This window comes from Cryptomeria japonica, chromosome 4 (genome assembly GCF_030272615.1).
Source record: "Cryptomeria japonica chromosome 4, Sugi_1.0, whole genome shotgun sequence".
In the NCBI taxonomy this organism is placed as follows: Eukaryota; Viridiplantae; Streptophyta; class Pinopsida; order Cupressales; family Cupressaceae; genus Cryptomeria; species Cryptomeria japonica.
In genome coordinates this window covers 779,480,059-779,501,307 of record NC_081408.1, presented here as the reverse complement: position 1 = coordinate 779,501,307, position 21,249 = coordinate 779,480,059, and the positions used below count along the sequence as shown (strand labels likewise).

Sequence of the window (21,249 nt, the reverse complement as noted above, 5' to 3'; positions counted from 1 at the left end):
CGCCAGTGGCAGGAAAGATGGATGAGCTGGTACCCAGAATGATGGAATCGCCTGGCCAAGAGGTATGAGCAAAATATAGTTCCAGCAGCTCCGTGACCAACAACCAGAAAACACTCCAATCCCACACAAAACACTCCACAATCTGCAACTCACTCACCAACAACACTGGAAATACAAGGACACAGCTAGGTACTATCTTTCAAGCACGAAACTGAGACTTAGCTAGGAAGCCACACTTCGAAGCTCAGATTTTTCAACCGCCAATCCGGCAGCATAACGATGCAATTTCATAAGATATCCAAATGGGAGGCCAAGCACCTATACTTATATTTTTTTTTCATTTCATTTCCTAAGGTGGGCGCCCAAGTTGCATTTTAACCAATAATTCAACAAGTTCGAACTTTCCTAAGTCTTCAGTAATAACTTAATACATTCTTCAAATTTCAACGCCTAACTTAGGAAAATATAACATTGATATTAGATAAAAATATGTCTTTTCCTAAGTCACCCAATATATCATTAATCGGTAATAAAATAATTAAATATTAAACCTTAGGATAAGGAAATAATATTTAATTAAATCACTTATGACTCCAATACTGATTATCAACAAAATCTAGGATGAAGCTGAGCAATGAAGACCACTAAACTGCTACATGATCGAGACCCTGTCCAAACTACTAAAAAAATAATTGCTCAATACTACCACTTACTAAAAATAGTAAGTCATGAAATACTCCTTCGAAAAACATGATCTTCGCACCCGGAGAAAGAGCTTGGAAAGCTCAGTAAGACAACATCATCCAAACAGCCAAACCCTAACTTACTTTAATAGTAAGTTCTCACTTCACCAAAGAATCAAATGCATGTTATACCACCCTGGAGATGATGAAAAACCCAGAAGGAAACCATAGACAGAACTGAAGAATTCCCTCCTGGTAAACCCTAAAAAGCTTGTGTAGAACTCCACAAAAGTTGGAAACCCTAATTCTCCTTTCCAAATAGCCTATGGGTCTCCACAATAGGCCAATGGACCACTGAACTAATCACTGCGGAGAAGGGGACATTACATATTCACTATCAAAGAAAGGTTTCAATTTCTTAACACATTGATCAATCACCCTTCTAGCTAGTCTTCCTTTAACTGAAAGGAACCTACAATTCATCTTCTTGCTGTTAGTTGATAGGATAGAAAAGAGAGACCATGGCACATCATCACTCTCTTTTATAGTTGGAACCATAATCGTCTGCATGGCTGCAAAAACATCATCATCGTGTTCTATCTTGGCTGTAGCAAAGAAATGATGAAATATGCAGTACACAGAATCATGCAATCCCAAATCCAACATAAGGTTACTCATTTTGATTTCAGCAAATATTTTAAGTATGGCAACCCTTCTAGAATAATGAGAACTTCTAATATCATCAAGAACCTGAAAACTATCCACTATCAAATGAATTACCTCTTTCATTGTGTTGTCAGCATAAAGAACTTGAGGTGCTAAAGTTCTCATGATCTTGCTCAAACATGAAGTAACCATTACTCTTATCTCATCATCTGAATGTCTAAACCACCTATGTTGACTTGAAGAAGCCACTGTAGGAGCAAGAGTTATTTGCAACAAATCTAAAGGAGACCGCTCTACTATGAACAAAGATTAATCTAATTCGTTTAGGGTGTTGAAAACATCCCTTGGTTGAGATTGAATATCGATCTTGCTACATGTTTTACAGATTAATCTTGCTAACCATTTCCTGTCTTTGGTTGCCATTCTTCAATCTGAAAAATCAAATCTCGAAGCTACCCAATAGGCTGCCAAGAAAAATCTGTGTTCTGATACCCCTATAATATGCAGCCCTCTTTGCTACAATTTTTTTTTCCTTTCTACTTGTTGATGTGTTTTTTAGGACACCTCGAACACAGAATAAAATACCAAGTATTCTATACTCTCTTGAACAAAGAAACCTCATATGCTAAATAATGTGATCAAATAAGGCAACTACAAGGTTTACAATGCAAACAATCGACTTTAACGTTGGATAGACTTACGTATATGATGTGTATATGATGTGATAGTGCTGGTATCACAAAGGGACTTATGCTTTGCAAAACAATTGGAACGTGGAATCTAACTTAACTCACTTGGAAAAATAAAAGACAAAAGGAATAATGGGATAGGAAATCTAAGCTAACACCTAACAATGTAAGAAATGATTGTTGACTTGATGAAACCAAACCAAGTTTTGTTTCACCATGGGGAAACAACTACACAAAGATGGCGCAATCTCCTAAGGGTAAACGAATGATTTTCATATCACTTATGTGCATTAACACCATGAACAACAAACATAGAGAAATTGAAGTTAAGTTTTCAATTAAGTTCAATCTAAACATGCATTGCAATTTGCAATCAACAAATTCCAAATGGTATGAACATTGAGCTTCACCATTAATCAACAATAAGATCTTCCATTCAACTAGTCAACAAATCTTAATACTTTGAGAAGTAGAAACCATGCAACATGTTGTAATTGTTGTCCTCATTTTTGTTCTCAAAACTTAAGGACCATTACATGAAATTTTTGTGAAAAAATGAAAAATTTACTCTATGGCACACTTCCCGAGACAGAATTTTGACTAATCCTTGGACTGGCTTAATCCTCAGTCCATCCTCGAACTACGCTTCGAATTTCGTCAAATTCTGGATTCGTTTGCTATGTCTTTCCTTCAATTTCGGGCTTTAAAATCCCGACTGCAGGTGGAGAATTTTCTTCAAACTGCAAGTTTTAATGATGTCCATTGTTTTGGTCTTTGTAGGGAAATTTTTAGCTTATTACATGTGCATTTTTATTAAAAGATGACTACTTGTAATTTGTTTTAAATTTCCCCTTTGTTGTTTTTTTTATTTTTATTGTTTTTTGGCTTGTTTAGTTAAAATAGGGATTTTTTGGCTAAATTACAAGTAAACTTGTAGTTCTCTCCAAAAACCCCTACTTTAATGGTTTTTACATGTAATAGGGATTTTAAACCCCTATTACATATGTGCAAGTAAGTTATAACTTGTTGTAGGGGTTTTATTTCCTTTTTACAAGTGCATAAAACTTGCATCTCTCTCCAAAAATCCCAATTTTGCCTTGTTAGTGAAAAAGTGACAATTTTAAACTTGCACTGTCTCCAAAAACCCGATTTTGCTTATAAAGTGTATTTTTTACATTTTAAACTTGCTATTTGGTCAAAAAATCCCGATTTTGCCTAACATGTTGAAAAAGTGAAATTTTAAACTTGTTATTTCCTCCAAAAAACCCGATTTTCATTGGTTCATGCAAATTAAAACTTGCTATTTGTTCCAAAAAACCCGAATTGCAAGGAAAAATGTTTTTGAGGATTTTTAGCAAAATTTTGTGGAGATTTTTTGGGAGATAGAAGGCGTTTTGGATTCCTTACTATTTCCATGCATTTTCAAACACCTTTCACGCCACATGGAGGTTAAGATTGCTGGTTTTTAGCTTTATAACAGCAGCCACGTTTTTTTGCCATTTGGAATGTGCCACGAATCAGCAATGTTATGAATCATTTTGGCTTTTTATGCTAAGGCGTTGAGGTTAGAAAGAGTCTTGGCCATTTTCCATGCCATTTCTTATGCATTTGCTGCCACGTTTTTCAGTTTTGGGCATTTTTTCAAAAACATGGCTAGGGTTTTGGAATGCGCTTAATTTCTTTTTAAGAGTTTTTCTTTCTTCTTCAAAAGATTAATCATCTTGTTGAAGAAGCATTTTCAGATTGGAGCAAGGTAAGATTTCTTTTCTTCTTGTTTCATTTTTCTAATTTGTAAATATGTTGGTTCTTCCCCAAAAATCGGTTTTGTGAGAGAGATTTTTCCCCTTGATAAGCAATTTTAGAATTGAATTGTTCTTCCCCATTTTCCCTCTTTACTTGTATTTGGGATTTTAAATCCCGATTACAAGTTGGATGAAAATAATTGTTCTTCCCTTAGGGATAAAAGATTTAACCATCTTTTGTTGAAATTCCAAGTTGCAAAGATGAGAAATACCCATCCTTTCAAAATCGGGTTTTTGGAACCGGATTACATGTTGAAAGTTCTTCCCATTTTATTGAAGATGATCCTCCCAAAATCTTTTCATATTCATTTCCATCATCCGTACATACCATTTCATCCACTCATTTCACACTTTCATTCATTTTCCGCATTTAAAGTCTACCTGCAGTCAGCCATCCAGAACCCGAAATTGATCCAAACTGCACTCAAAAAACACTTGAAAATGAGTTCTAAAGGTCCAATTACAAGTGCAAACTTGTGTTTACCCATTACACATATGAAGTTGCATGTTTGTTCCCCACAATTGCAAGTTAATGCTCTTGTTTTTCCCACACATGTAATGCAGCTTCCAAAACCCGAAATTCACTTGTGAGCCCATTTTTGCATCAATTTCTCTCTTCCCTTGTCAGTCTGGTTTGCACACACGATCTACCAAATCAATGGATTAAGGCATGGGCCTTATTTTGCAAGCAAATTTCAAGAATGAAGGATGATACAAAGAAGAAATACAAACAACAATTCATGGTTGAGAACATAGAATGCTTTCAAGACAAAGATGGTCATGACATAAAAAGAGGAAGGCCGACCTTTCCCTCTTGCAAAGCCAGTACTACCCCAAGCAAGAAGACAAGGATGCAAGTTCCTGATCCAGTTCAAGATGTCTTTACCAATCCAGAATACTTCAACTTCTAGCATCCTGAAGCGACATGAAGATCATCACAGACAAAGGATGATGCAGTTAGAGTCGTGTCTTTAGACACATGGAATAATTTTAGTTATGCATTTGTAATTTTGTTTTGACAAGTTACATGTAAAAGTATTTTTTGTAAAAAGCAAGTTACACATTACTTGCACTTTTGTAATTACATGTAAGGCAACTATAAGTTGTGTCCGATTAGGACTGTAGTTGGAATAAGTCTTAGTTAGTTAATGAAGTCTTAGTTAGTTATTGAATAAGTCTTGGTGGTTGAGAGAATCTCTCAAGTTAGTTAGGATCCTCCCACCTTTTTCTCAAGGCTCCTCTTCTATAAATATTGAAGGGGTCTATTGTAATATTTATCTTTTGGAAAGAAAGCAAAAACTCTGCCAAATTTACAGCAAGAAGTCTTTGAGCTTATGTATGTGAATTGAAAGTTTTGAAGAATAATAAAGAAGGATTACTCAAGTTTTGAGTCTTTGAGCTACATGTTTGAGTTTGAATCTTTTTATTTCTTCCATGCAAAGTGTTTCTAAAGGAGCTTAAGTCTAATCTGATTTGGAGCCTTTGAGCTGCAAGTAGAGAAGATTAATTAAAATAGGAAAATCTCTAGAAGGAGCAGCAAGTCTTTGAGCTTACGTCTATTCTTGAGGAAAAATTATTGTTTGATAAGAAATAGCAGCAAGTCTTTGAGCTTGCATTAGTTCTTGTCTTTGTGTTGAAAGAATAGATTATTCCAGTCTTTGATCTGTTGTCCTTTATTTGTTGTAAAATTTAGTATAGCAAAGGGTAGATAGGACTTCCAATAGTCAAGTCTTTGAGCTTGATATTGCTGTCCCGTCCCGAAGGAAGTGACGGAAGTCTTTGAGCTTTCAGGAAACTTCGTTTCCTTTCTCTCGTTTGCATTTGAAGTTGTTGCCATTCTTATGCATTTTCTTGCTATCACTTTTCTAGGGAGAGAAAAGGATATAGGCTTCCTTGAAGAAAGAAGGAAGACTGTTGTCCCATCCTATTTTTATTTCAGTTTTAGATAGATAGGGGGAGCCTTCCCTTAATTAGGAGAGTTTCATACTCACACACTGTGGTTGAAGCCACAATTTTGTTTGCTTTCACGAGTGTACAAAATTTTCAACCAACAGTAATAACACACAAAATCCACCATATCTTCAATGAAAGTAATATATTTATTTCGTCAAGCCTTGGCAACAATCTCATCTTCTCCTCCTACTGCTACTTCTAGTTTCTAACTATTAACTTTTACAAATGAAAAGGCAATGCCTTATATAGACATCCCAAATACAATTCAATGGTCAAGATTGATTTGAAATCAATGGCCAAGATTACATGATGAAACCCTAATTAAGGTTATTTACAACTAACTCCTCCTTGGCCAATGAGAAAATTACATATTTAGGACACTTGTCCTTCTTTAAATGTGGACCAATGAAAAATGAGGTTAGGTTCATTGAATTTAGTTCCTTCCACATGGGTAGTTATCTTCTTTGTAGGATGAGTCAAATACATTGAACTTGGATGCCTTGACTTTTGAATTATTTGATTGGTTGAATATGACTAGGTGCCAACTCATCGTGCTTATCTTGTAGATCATCACAAAGAAGTTCCTGTGTCTCTGGCAATATCTCTGATACTTAACATTTCTAATTACCTGTTGTGGTGATAATGGTTCATATTCCCAAAGTGTATCATCTTTGTTGATCAAGTCACTAGCTTTGATTAACTCTTTTGAAACTATCACAATGTCTTTGATCACCTTTCACTTTCAAATCACATGTTTGGGAGTTTTTCCTCTTTTGTGATGCATTTCAACTTCATGTTTGGGAATTCTTCTTGCTCTCTCCTTGATGATATTTGATCGTAAAATTCCTTGTCTTTGACTTGAATTCCTTGGTGGAGTTCCTGAATGTAGAATATGTCCTTGATGTAATTGATTTCCTTGTAGTAGTTGTGAAATCCTTTGTTGTACAGACCTTGATTCTTGGATTTCCAAAGGAAACTCAAGATTGTTATAGCCTCTTCCATTTGCAATCTTAGTTCTTGATCTTACATTTACATTGTTGCTTTCTTTTGTTTGCTTCTTCACTGGCATCTTTGAAGGTGTTGATCTTTCATTTCATCCTTGAAACTTGATTCCTTCAATTGTGATAGATCACTCTATCTGCTTCCTTGGATGATTTGATCCCTCACTCAAGTTGTGAAGTCTTTACTCTTCATTTGCCTTGATGTGTTGTGAATCTTGAACTTGAATTCCTCCATGCGATTGAACCTTCATATCACTTCCATCTTTGTAGAATAGTCCTTGTGTAGCCTTCTCCACGTTGTATCTTTTCTTTCATCCTTGTGCTCCATGCATCAGTCTTGGATAAGAAAATATTTTAAAATTAAGAAGATTGTTATAGTGATAAAATGAATTCAATCCCATTAAAATATCACAAATTCTTCATCAATCAAATGTCAAAACTCCCTTTTCAGATCTGGACACAAATTTCTAAGGCTGGAAATGATGTTGCTTGACTTGTAATCCAATCGAGTTATGCTCAAATTAGAATGCCCTAGCTGGGGTTTTTTGCCTTGAATTAGGTCTGTTGTGCAAGGTGATGAAGCTGGAATAATTCACACTAGTTGAGGCAGAATTTCGCACCTTATTGTGACTGGAAATTAGCTTGCTTGGGGACTGATTTTGATGGTTGATTAGGTCTGCTCAAATTTGCACTATATTAGGCAGAGATCCGCACTTAATCAGGCCTGAGAAATGATAGAAAAACCTCCAAAAACACATCAAGGGAGGCTTCAACAAACTCGCACCAAGTCTGATCTCAAATTCACTTTGATATGGGATGAAGTTGCTCTAAAATTTGGTAAAATTCACCTAAAAAATGTCTGCTCCTGATGTTTGCTGTGATCTGCTCTTAATCAGCTGGAAATGAATTTATAATTTGATGTTGAAATGAGTGTTTGATCTGCCTTTATAGGCTCCCTTTACTCCCTGAATTGACAACTCTTCACTAAGCCGACCAGATCATCAAATTGTTTGAAATAAGTTGCAACCCCTTTTAGGTTGGCTAGGCCTATTAATATCATGGTTTTCGTTATTTCTACTAAGTCGGCTGAGTACAATATTTGATTTCCCACCTTGGATCAACTAATTTTGAAAGGTTTTTTTACCTCTTTTCTTAGGTCGGCTGGATACAATTAACACTTTTGCATTGTTGTGAGAGGTATAAATAACATTAAAGAACCCCCCATTCCTCACTTCACCCAATTCAAACATGTGTTATTTTAATTTTGCTCTGCTGATTAGGACTTGATCAGCCCTAAGTCTGCTGTGCGAATGAGTCTGATCTGCTCCTTATTGCGAATTATGCTTAGATGAATAGTTTTCATCTTTGTTTTATAAGCCTCTTAACTCTTGAAATCGTACCTCTCCAATTTGGCTGACTTTCTCCCTATATTTAAAATTTTTGAATTTGAATTGATGTTAACACTAGCTGACTTGTTATCTTTGTGTTTGAATTTTGATTTTCAAGGTTTTAATTTGCCAATAAAGGGGGAGCCGACTTGAAACAAAACCCCGCCTTAGCACCTACCTAGGATAAGGAAATTTGTGTTGAGCGCTTGGTGTTATCAAGGCACATGAAAAGATGTTGAGCACTACCCCTCATTCGAGCTGGAAATGAAATTACCTTAGATCACCTCCCTTGGTTTGAGCAGGAAATGCAATCGTCTTAGATCACTTCCTCATGTTTGAGCTGGAAGTAAAATTACTTCCTCTTGACTAAGCTGGAAATGAAATTACTCAAGATTGCTTCCCCTTGATTAAGCGCTACCTCATGATTAAGCTGGAAATGCCAAAGTGACAAGCGCTAGTCTTTAAGTTGAGCTGGAAATTAACTTGAAAGTTGGGAATTTTCTTAGGAAAATCAATTTATACTTATAAACCCACAACTTGAAATTCTTCACAAGGAATTTCACTTAAACCTTTTCACAGAATTTTTTTACAAAACTTTCTTATTATTTCCTTCCTATCAAGGTCAGAAAATCCAACCTTGACAAGGAATTTTCCTTGTCCATGTCTAATTTCCATCTCTTCCATGCTTATCACTTCAAAAACTCCAAAATCCCAAGCAATTGACGCTAACAACATTTTTCGCAATTTTGACAACTTCACAAGATTTTGCAACTTTGATAATTCTTGACAATTTTGACAACATTTGCAAGATTTTACATCCTTTGATAACTGACAATCCCAAAACTTTCTGACTAGCTCATGATAAAAATTTGGTGACTTATGAACATCCTAAAGGTAAAATGCGCAATTAGAACTCAAAATTATTGTCAGATTGACTAAACCCTAGAAAACAACTAGACTACTAAGTGAAAGAGGGGATCCACATTTGCAATGGGGCGATGTGGGAAAACGTCACAACATCTAGCACCAATTCGAATAAATGTTCCTGAACATTTCAGAGATAAAGACTTAATCTGAACCTAGAACCTCCGAATAATTCAACCCAACCTATCAAGTGACTAGGAAGTATTCTCAAAAGGAAAGAAAAAATCACAAATTGGATCAAGGCACCTCATCTCTGATTACGCAGGTGTGTGCAAATGTATTCATTCAGTCTCACAAGACCATTGTGACTCTTAGAACCCACCATGACGAGCTATGTGAGTGATCCTAACTTGAAAAGCATCCTGGATAGAGCCTTGCTACCAACAAGCATCCATAGCCCCGACGAGGTTATCGCTATAGACTGTACTCTCATGAATATTGCTCCATTGCCAATCAGGCGTCCATAGCCCCAATGAATTTACTCGCATGTTCACAAAGCCAAAAGTTGAGTGCTCAAATTTGGTGGTCTATGGCGGAGGCTAATGCTCAAATTCTAGCTTGGAAGGTTTTACATTTCAAACTGCCTATTAGTGAAAGGTTGAGGTGTATGATGGTCCAACCAGATAAATGCCCTTTTTACCATCAAAATGAAATTTTGAAACATATTTTTTGGGACTGCATGGACAAAAGAAAAATGGAATGCCATGTTTATTTAGCTCCCTGCCTTTTTGGACCTTGTTTTATGTTGGAAAGAAGCTATTCTGGGCTTAAACTTTTAGCAGAATATTGTGGCTGATTCTATGAGACAAATTATTTTACTTAATATATGGAAAATGTAGATGCATGGCTGTTTTTTCGAATCATAACATTCATCAAGAAGGCAAAATGCTAAGGTTTTACTCTGATATCATTTTTCAGACTGATGTTTTGTGTTCCCAGCTGCAAGGAAGCCCCAAAGAACAAGTGAAGATCAGCAATCATTTGGATAAAATCAAGTTTCAGTTGCTCCAGCTCCATACAAGTGATACTTTATGTTCCAAATAGTTACAGCTAATGCTGAAATCCCAAATTTGATGGTGTTGTTTTGTAATGGTTATATGATCCTCTGGATCTACTCTTGTTTCAGTCATGTTCATAGCTGTTATGATCAGATGTATTGTAATGTTTTTATGCTCCTCTGAAGATGTCCTTGCTGCTGTTATATTCTTGGTTGTATGGACTTTCGCTTTGCTGTTCATATTGACAGTTGTTTGGCTGCCTCCTATAATGTATTTTTATTCCATTGCTTGATTCAATATATGAAAAAAAAAGTGAGCAAATATAATACAATAATAGATAGACGTTGACTGTTATATCTCCAGATAAAATAATGCAATGATGAATTATAAAAAAATGTTTCCGCTTCTTATGCTCAAAATTAATGTACCAAAAGTTTTGATATGAGTATTCAAAGTAGAGATTCAGAAAAGAATTTGAGACGTGAGTTCACAGCGCCCTTAATTTCACGAACTAATTTAATTATCTTGGCACGCACATATATTAGAGAGGTACATTGTGAGCTAATAGTATGCATAAGATACAAAATGTAATGAAATTTTAGGTCTCCCTTGAACCTATACTTAGATACAGACTTGGACAGTAATAAGACTCGAAACAAATTGAATAAGATTTTTGTCTTATCAAACTAGAAAGGATACACTCCGTTCTAGGTTAAAGACTTGATATACTGGATCAAGATCCAACGACCCAAAATACTGAGGTTCAATGGCTACACTAAACATCAGGGCATCTCTAATGCTCTGTTTACATGAAAAAGATAAAAGAAAACAGGAACATGTAAATGCAGCGCACGGAAAAAAATTAAAACAAAAACACCTTTTCCGTGTAAGCACTATTAATGCACGACTTGAAATAAAGCAGTGTGTATTGAATTTTAATATGAAGCACAGCAGACGAGAAGAGTGTGAATTCAGTGAGTAGTTGGATGCGATGGAAACCATTCTTTTGAACCATGTCTAACACAGCACCTTGACGTGGACAATTTTTCGTGAATAGTACTTTTTTATCAGCTCAAACTGGTATCCATTCCAAAAGCATAACAGAATGCAAAGAAATCTATTCTGAAGCCCACGACTCTTACCTCATTTTCTTTGTCACCTGCAAGAATTAATGCTCCATCACTGGCTTCCATTTGGACGAAAGTTGTATAATGAAACTCGCTGTAAATGACAAACAACATAACATCGATGACGAGTGAGTTCTGCAAAGATATCAAAAGACTACTGAACGGAAACCAAAAAGCAAAAATTTAAAAAATAGTAGGACGGTATCGTCTGATCAGACCTTGCAATATTACTGGCCTATCAAATACACCTAAAGTTCTTGGAGTCTGCAGGAGATGCAAATGCAATTAAGTGAATTGAAGAGAGATAATGCAGAGAAGATTATAAGCATGAAGAATGCAAGTGTTTTGAAATGTAATAGACTGTACGAAGCCAAACAGTGGAGCGGGAGTACGCCATTGTCATCACTAAAACTTGCATCGTACAACGTAAATATTTGTTGACATCCAAGAGCATAGAGTAATTATTCGCTGGCACATAGAGAAGATGCATTGGGAACAATGATTTCCTAAGCTAGTGCAAGGTGGAAATAATAATGACTCGTGTAAGATGACACGAGGGAAGCTAATATTCTGTAGACAGGTCTCAAGAATTATTCGAAGGTGCGATACAACTTCCATCTCCATGGAAAAAGAGGTGGGTAAAAAGAAAATGGAAGCCTGCGAACGAGGAAGCATTGGGACCATCTTAGTGGAAGGGAGATATTATGAGTGTTTGTTTCTGCAATGAAAATTAAAGGTTTTCGCTACAATTTACTTTGTACCAAATTATAGGAGTTGCGGAATTGAATTTTCCGATTATATATATAAATTAAAAATTAAGATTTCAATTGAGACATATTATTCAAGATGGTCAGATTTTGACAAGAGAAACAAAGCGTCAAGTTGTTTTTAGTGTGATTAGTTTAGAGTAGATAAAAGTAGAGATGAAGATAGAGGGGTGTTAGCACATGCAACTTCACTTATATTTATTAAACTCTAGTCTTCTATTTTAGTTACGGCAATAAACTAGTGATTGTATTCTTTGTTATCTACGGTAGACTTATGTTTGCATGATCGAATCTTTTTATCTCCATGATCTTCACTACCATTTCTTGCGGTTACTTATTGTATTTAATGCAAGCTTTGAAGATGATTAATATGAGACTATTTTTCATTCTGTGTTGCTCTTTATCTACAAGTTTTGTTTCGTTTCTTTTCTAGCTAGATCCTTAGCTAAGTCTGTATTCTCCTATGCAGAAAATCTAATATGGTATCAGACCCTGGAAGCTAGGAAGAAGAAGCTAAACACAAATTATTTGCAGTTAGATTTATGAAGATTACCATCACCATAGAAGCTGACATACTGTGTTTCTCAATGCATGCAAAGGTCATGCTCTTTCTACACAGACCTTGTGTTCATCTTCTACTTTGTGACACATCATTTCAGTGGACCTATCATGCCTCTCCTTTGTCATATTATGAGAGATATTTTATATTATTAGTGCTAATGGTTCTTTGATTTTCTTTTCGAGTTTAATTGGTTCTGTAGTCACACAAATCTATCCATTTTAATTAAATGAATATTTTCTATTTATTTAATTAAAAATCCACTAGTCATCAATTAATTAAATTAATATTTAATTAATTCATCTCCAAACATTCTTCTAATAATTAAATAAATTATTCAATTTATTTTAATTAATTCATTAAATCAAATTCAAATCAATTAAATAAATAAAATCTATTTATTTAATTAAAATCCCCCTTTTCCTCTTTTAAATAAATTAACATTTATTTAAATCTTTTTAAAAACCCCCCCCCACTTGCATTTTCCTACAAATGCAACTTGCACACATTTATTAAAATAAATGAATTTTTATTTTTAATAAAATCCTATTCTCCCTCACCCACCAAATCCACTTGCAAATCTAATCCCCTTCTAGATTCTTCTAACCCCTTCCTAATTAGCCTAATCCATCCCCTAATTATTGTCGCATTCCTAAGCAAAATGAAGTCACTTCTCAAAGACTCCAAAGTCTTTGAAAAGCATTTAATGCTTTGTGTGTTCAACAAATTAACCCCCAAAGTCTTCCAAGACCACTAATGGCTCTTACATGACCATTTATGTCTCTTACATAACCATTTATGGTTATTTCAAACTTGTCTCCCCAAACATTTATTGTTTTGACCATATTCATCCATTTCACATTTGCACAAGAATTTATCCATTGGATAAAAGCTTTTATTCTTTGAATAAAGAGTTTATTCATTCAACCAACCTTGACTTTAACTCCCAAGGTCATGTCAAGCATTAAATGCTTATTCCCTCTCCTCTCAAGCTATCTCACATTGACACTTGTCATTCTGGGATTGGGTTGAAAGCCCTCACATGGATTTGAAATCATTCAATCCTGACCCTTGTTGAGATTACTCAATCTCAACCATCCATTGCTCCATTTTTCCTATAAATAGAGCCCATTTCTTCATAATCCAGATCTTGAAAACTTGTATGCATTTAAGCTATAGGCATTTTAAGAGAGCATTTTAGCATAATCAACTAATATCTTGTTATTTTGGATAAAATAAATCATTTTTAGTATCAATAGCATAGTATTAGCTTTTCATTTCACATTTGGAGCACAATACTACAATCTCAATCCTCCATAAGCATCCATAGTGTAAAAAGTTGCTGAGAGCTACACTATTTTGGAACTTGGAGAGGAGAGGAACAAGGGAGAAGGAGCTAATAACATGTTAGGAGGTATTTAGAGATGTCTCATCATATTTGCTTCTTTAGTTAAATATGTTTTCATGTTTTTAGTGTCTCTCTTGATATGTCTGTTTAGATTAGCTTTTGATTGACTAACACTAACGATTTTCTGGTTTCTTGTGTTGTTTGTCATTTGCTAACCTTGTCCATTTTGCAGGGCATCATTTGGTGAACCCGACGTGAATCGAAACACCAAAAATATCATCTTTTTATCAAACTAACATGTCTGAATGTTGAAAGTGTCACACAGGTTGCGCTTTGGCGCTATTGAACACGTTCTAGCGCTATCGATACTTATGCTTTTAGCGCTATTGTCTCAATTTTAGTGCTTTTGAGACTGTTTTGGCGCTTTTGACGTTGTTTAGGCGCTATTAACAATTTTTCAGTGCTTTTGACTTCTCTGTCTTTCCCCTTCTTTCAGCGCTTTTGTGTTAAATAACGTCTCTATTCAAACACAGACTAGCGCTATTGTAACAGAATGTCGTAAAAATCACCCTGTAACTGAAAAAGTGGAAATTTTAGGCTTGTGGAAACCCCCGTTGGACATAGATTTTACTAACAATTTGTTATTTGTGCAGGTTTAAAACTCACCATTAAAAATCACAAATTTTCCTTTGGTGCATTAAAACTTGAACAAAAACAAAATTTCATTGCTTTCTAGTTAGGATCACTCATCCTTTTGGTGCTTTAAAACTAAACAAAAACAAACATTTACTTACATTGCAAGTTAGGACTCATCTTCATTTTGATGCTTAAAATCAACAAACAAATTTGATTTCCTTGCATCAAACTAAAGAATTTACAAATCCACACTTCAAATTTTGGTGCACATAAAACACACAATCCATTCGTTTTTTATTTTTGCAAGCAATTTTACTACAAGCAAACGTGTTTTCATTAAGTTGACCAGGATTTCCAAAATTCTAGATTACAAAACACATTGCCTTTGAAATTAAAAAGAACATCATGGTTGTTGGAGCAACATCTCCAAATAGTTAGATCACATTGCAATGATGGGTTAAAAAGAACAAATGTCTTTCGTACTTGACACACTTGTGCAAAAAGTCAGTCGAGTGGTCCCACTTCTAACACACACTATCCTCTCCCTTGGCTTTCATGGTCCTAGTTGCAAGAGAAAAGTGTTAGTAACACTCAAATTTTATCTTTTTAAGAGAGGCCTGTCAAGGGATCGATACTTTTGGGAATGACCTCACGCGGTAAATTCTTCAAGCCGCTATAGAAATCAGGTGAGAGCGAAAGTTGTAACCTTGGGTATAGCTGTTCCTACAGTGTAACTGGCCAAAATGACAAATGGGCCCCACCACCAGTTACAAGGCTCTTAAGTGAGTCACTGCAGAATGAACTTATGTCCAAAAACATCGAACATGACTAAACACATTTAAGTAGTAGCCCACCCGTTCTATTGATTAAGGATATTTGCGATATAATTTAGTGCAAGAGCATAGATGGTTTTGCTCCCAAGATACTCACCATACATATTTCCTTGAGTAGAAACATAGCTTTCTGAAAAGTCACTTGTGGCTTGATAAAAGTGGTGACTCCTCCATCATAGGGATCATCTATTTGTTATGCTCGTGCAAGACTTAGTATATCACATCCTTACCTGCTACGGCGGGATTCATAAGATATGTAGTACCAAAGTCAAAGAAATATCAAAATGTGGGCTAAATTTATCACAACTAGCCACTTGACCTCAGGGATAAAAAGTGTTTGAAGTGTGTTCGTTTTAAAGACCAAGTGCAAATTGAGCCAACTTCAAGCTTTGGAAATACACCTTAAAATACATCTAAAGGAAGGGTCATATAAAAATCCAAGGATTGGGTTGATCTAGACCCATACTCATTTGTGTCTTTGGGGGCAACATTCTTGTGTTTGTGTGCTTGCTTTGTTTTCTTGTCAAAGAAACATCAATCAAAAAATCACTCCCAAAAACAAAGTATTCATCCAACCAAACACATCAAGAACAAAAGTACAAACAACAAAAGTATCAAAACTTTATGACCATTCTTCACATCCATCTTGCGAAAGAAGAAGCGTCATCAAAATATCAACTTGAAAAGAAGACCATTAAGCTCAAAGGCTTTGATCAAAAGGAGGAAGTTCTTCTATATAAATAGACAAATCTTTGTCTCACATAGAGTCTTTTTGCGTCACATGCGTCTCTACCTTTTAGGCAAAACAAACGAATTTGATTCAGAATTATTGAACCGTAGAGCTTTTATGCAATATAGAGCTCTGAGTTATCACAAAAATCAAGGAGGTAAGATCAATCCCAACTTTTTCCCAAACGTCTGTATCACATACAACACAGCTTGAGAAATACCACCAACACCCGAAAGGGAAGAGGTAGAGTTTGTCCCATTTGTAACACAAAGTTTTTATTGAAGTTGAAAACATTTCATCCATCATCTTCTTCACTCATTATCACTTCATCATCAATCCATTCCAACTCTCAAAACATTAAGAGGTTCTTGTCCCAAGTTCTCTTTTAGATATTGCTTGAATCAAACACATCACATCACTTTTTAGATTGTTTCTACATCTAGGATAAGCTCATCCTAAGAGACACATCTACGCAGGTTAAAACTAGTTCATGAGTGAATCCTCTCATTACTAGGTAGTTAAATCTGTAACACATCTCAGATTTCTCTACACCTTATCACATCAAATCTTATCAAACAAGCAAGCAATTCAAAGAAGGAATTTCGGTTACATCTACCTTAAGAGTGCTAGAGATCTACATGCAAAACACTTCACCAACCATCAATCTTTCATTTCATCAACAACTCATCATCATCTTCACTCAACTTCAACAAAAACTTATAAACAAAATGGCCCAAACCCTATCACAATCAAGGCAACGAGAAATAGAAATAGAAGAAGAAGAAGAGGAAAATATCAATGAATTTCAAGAAGCACTTGGAGGAAATGCGAATGATGAAAACCCAAGTACTCCTACTCCTGCAACAATAGAAAGGGCTCAGCATAACCCTCTCTTTAACAGACTATTTGACGAAATACTCAGGAGCAATGCAGATGCTCACTTCTTAAAGCTTGCTCAAGAAGGAGCAAAACTGCCCTCTGACTTTGATCTTGCCCAATTAAGACAAGCACCAGAAAGACAAAGTCGCCATGAAGAGGAAAGAGGTAGAGATCCCATCAGATATAATATTCTCTGAGGTAACCCACCACCTCCTCCTCCAAATGAAATAGAGATGTTGTGGCAACAAATCGAGAATCTCGCCCAACAGCTTCATAGTGGTGTTAAGACTAACCAATTCTCACTCAATGACATATGTCCCTATCATTTTGATAGGAATCTTTATATGCCACCCTTTCCACGTGGGTTCAAAACACCCAAATTTGAAAAATATAGAGGAAAGAGGGATCCCCGTGATCATGTCAGAGAATTTCATTCCGCTTGTCTTGAAGTAGCATATGAAGACACCTACCTAATGCGCCTTTTTCCCCAAAGCTTGGGAGGAACAACCACATCATGGTTTTCCCGACTATCAGGTGGCATTAGAACATTTGAGGAACTCATCCAAAGTTCCTAGCTCATTACTCTCATAACATTGAACGCGACATCACCATGGCTGATCTGTGCAACATTAAACAAAAACCAGGTGAACTATTCTCAGTATTCCTACAAAGATGGCATCAAATGTCTAGCAGACGTTCTCTTCAGTTACCTGAAGGAGAACTCGTGGAAATATTCTTTTCCAACTTAAACGAAGAAATGGAATTTCACCTGGATGTCAAAGACATAGACTCTTTTAATGATATGATCACCAAGGGTTTAAAATGTGAACGGGCACTCATCAAGAAAGGACTCATCAAAATCTTTAATGAACCAATAGATGGTCCTCGCCTGTGCTTCAATAGTGATAAACCAAGCTTCTGGAATAAGAACAAGAATATCGTCAACGATGGGGTTGTGGATGCCCGGACCATCCAAAACACACACCCTGTGGTTCGGTTTGCAGGACAAAATCCTCCACCTCAAAACAACACAAATGTTCCTTCAAATCAAGGTCGCATTACAGCTCACGATGAACCTAGACCTCGTCAGCAAAAATAGCAACGCACATACACTCCCTTAAGGGAACCCATTGAAACTGTCTTGCGACAACTCATTTCTCAAAATTTGGTCACTCTACCTAAACTATCAAACTATGAGCCTCAGGTCAAACCGGCATGGTGGAGAGATACTGAACACTGTGAATTCCATCAAGGGAGAGGACACAAGACAAGTAATTGTCATCGATTAAAAGATCTTATCCAAGATCTTATTGACCGAGGAGAAATTGAAATTGAAGGACATGACCCAAAAACAACCAATAATGATCATTTGATGTTCAAAAATCCACTTCCATCACAAGATCAAAGGGGTCCTTCCACTTCCAGGCGAGGCACTGATACCACTGATTATACACAGGCTGCGTATAATTACACTGTAAATCATCTGTATGATGTCAGTGAACAAGTTGCAACTATAACCTTCAAAAATCCCAACTCAAGTTGCAATGTTGTTACGCGTCGCGGCAAAGTTACCATAAAGGCAGCTCCACAAGGCACCACCTCCATCCCAAAGCAGTACAATCTTGTGGAACAATTAGACAAAACGCTTGCACTTATATCCATTCTAGAACTATTGTGCCTATCACCATCTCATAAAACTATCTTGGATCAAGCACTCCAAGAGGCATCAGTCCCTGCAAACCTGAATACAGACCAATTTCAAGCCATGGTTGGAAGTCTAAAGTCATCACCTTGCCTCACTTTTTCCGAAAGTGACAACTCTTCCTTCCAGCAACCTCATAACGCTTTGCTACACATTGAAGGCTTTATCAACCAGCACAGGATCAAGCGAGTCTTGATCGGTAATGGAGCTAGCTTGAACATTTGTACACTACAGTTGGTCACAGCATTGGGATATGCAGTAGAATCAGTAGATCCTCATAAGAAGATCACAATCAAAGCCTATGACGATGCAGAGCGTTCATCCAAAGGAGCTGTGGTGCTACCAATCCAAGTGGGCCATGTGGTAAAGCACATCATCTGTCAGGTTCTGGACCTTCCTCTGTCATACAATCTATTATTAGGGAGACCTTGGATACATGTCATGCAAGCCGTTCCATCTACCTACCATCAATGTATCAAGTTCCCCCATAACGGTGTAGAGATCACAATCCTGGGTGATGCAAATCCCTTTGCGTATTGCCATAATATCAGTCATCAATCAGAGATTACCGTTCCTAATAATAGAGAAATCATTTCCTCCACATCATATATAAATCCAGCCTCTCTTGCCAGTTCGAACACCACTATACCAAAGCAAGAAAAGCTTAAGATGAAAGTAGCAGAGGAAGGTCCTGGAGAATACAACTTGAGTCAACTCTTTTGTGTGGGACAAATGCCCATTTCTCCTAGAACACATGGTAAACCATAGCAGGTACTCCAGCAACCACTAATCACGCCAGCATGTGCTTTGACGCCTTTCATCCTTGGACAGAGTCAAGAGGAAGAAACCCAAGATGAGGACCTAGCGGAATGGATCTACAAAGATCCCATCACCACTGATATACCGAGTTAAACTTCCTACGGATCAATATGGCAAAGGTCTCATTATGCAAAGAATGGGGTATGATGGTTAGAGTGCTTTGGGATATTGCAAACAAAGACGACATGAACCTCTGCTGCCGGAATTAAAACCCAAAGGTAACACAGGCCTAGACTTTGAAAAAGAGATCTTTCCTAAACTCAAATTCAAAGGAAAACCCAACAAACCATTATGTCAACCTACTGCAAAAAGGACACCTTTCATTATTAAAGCAACATCAAGCACCATCCCAACTATCCCACTGAGGCTCAAAATCCCAACACCACCATCTACAATACCAAACATCCCACCAATCAAACCAGTAATCCCATCCGCAACAGCAATCCCATCAATAGTACCATTAGCAGCAGCAACTGTATCAGAACCCGCAGCAGCATCTATGGCACTAGCAGTTCCAGCAGAAGCACCTAAGTCAACACTACCGGTACTCCCCATATCGGATTCCTTGATCGCCATCATCCTTCCTGCAGTACCAAACACTACAAGGTTACATCAACCAATCACACCTGCAGTATTTAACTCAAAGGACATCCCAGTGTGGTATAGTAATCAGATGCTGGAAAGTGATTCAGAGACCGACTCACATGAATGGGAATTTGATTCAGTACAGCTTAATACTTCAGATGAGGAAGACACATCACCACCTCCGCCACACAAAGACATCCCTATTTACGGAGAAGCACAAATAAAGACCACTTGGGTTCCTGAGCTGGAAACATCTTCCACAGACCCTACATCTCATCCTATGCCTAATTCTGACAGGGAGAGTACCATCAATGACCTTCACCATAATGTCTTAACCCTCACTGATACATCTAACACACTTAACCTAATCGATGAAGTAATGCCCATTCTTCACCCTGAACTCATTGAATGGAACCAACCAAATCCCCCATGTCTTGACTTCTTCCAAAACGATGAGGCTATCATAGACTTTTTGGAATTAAGGGAAAATCTACCAAGCGGGGATCACAAAGTTGGATTCGCCATTGAACTTAATAGCGCAGCATACTTTGGGGTGGATGCCAAACCTTTCAGTTGCAAAAATATAACAAGGAAACATGGATCTTCCAGTGAAAACCACACTGTGGCACTATTTGATCCCACAAAAGTAAAAAGAAAGAGTGCATCCAATGGTGAAAACCTCTCTGAGGCGCCAGAGGATGAAGGGTTTGACATTCTCCCTGCTAGTACACAACAGGAACGATCAATGATTCTCATCGAGGAAACCAAAGAATACAATGTGGGGACTCCTGAAAATCCTCATATCATACATCTGGCATCTCTTCTCACTCCAGAGGAACAACCTAAGTTTATAGAATTCTTCCAAAAGCGTCAAATCAACTTTGCATGGTCATATGCAGACATGTCTGGGCTTGATCCTGATTTAGTCATGCATCACCTCACCGTAGTAGAAGGAGCCAAACCTGTCAAGCAGAAGCTTCGTAAAATGCATCCTCAAATTGCAGTACTAGTCAAAATAGAACTCAAGAAACTCCTAGATGTTGGTTTCATTAGACCAATTGATTATGCAGAATGGATCTCCAACATTGTGCTTGTCAGCAAGCCAAAAGGGGGCATCCACATTTGTACTGACTTCAGAGATCTAAATAAGGCCTATCCCA

At 36.8% G+C, this 21,249-nt stretch overlaps 1 protein-coding gene across 7 annotated transcripts in view; it reads right to left on the bottom strand.

Moving 5' to 3' along the window:
* LOC131031980 (CHD3-type chromatin-remodeling factor PICKLE) overlaps positions 1-11,711 on the bottom strand; it is a 276,430-nt gene extending 264,719 nt beyond the window's left edge. For 2 of the 7 annotated variants that reach the window (XM_059220169.1, XM_059220168.1), the window contains exons 1-2: positions 11,450-11,652; positions 11,247-11,325 (exon numbers count right to left, since the gene is read on the bottom strand). In XM_059220169.1, the coding sequence (XP_059076152.1) occupies positions 11,247-11,297 (51 nt within the window). In that variant the 5' untranslated portion in view covers positions 11,298-11,325; positions 11,450-11,652. Of the gene's footprint in view, positions 1-11,246; positions 11,326-11,449 lie in introns of all 7 variants that reach the window. The other 5 variants (XM_059220166.1, XM_059220170.1, XM_059220167.1 and 2 more) reach the window with 5 other exon arrangements.
* Positions 11,712-21,249: the final 9,538 nt, after the last annotated feature.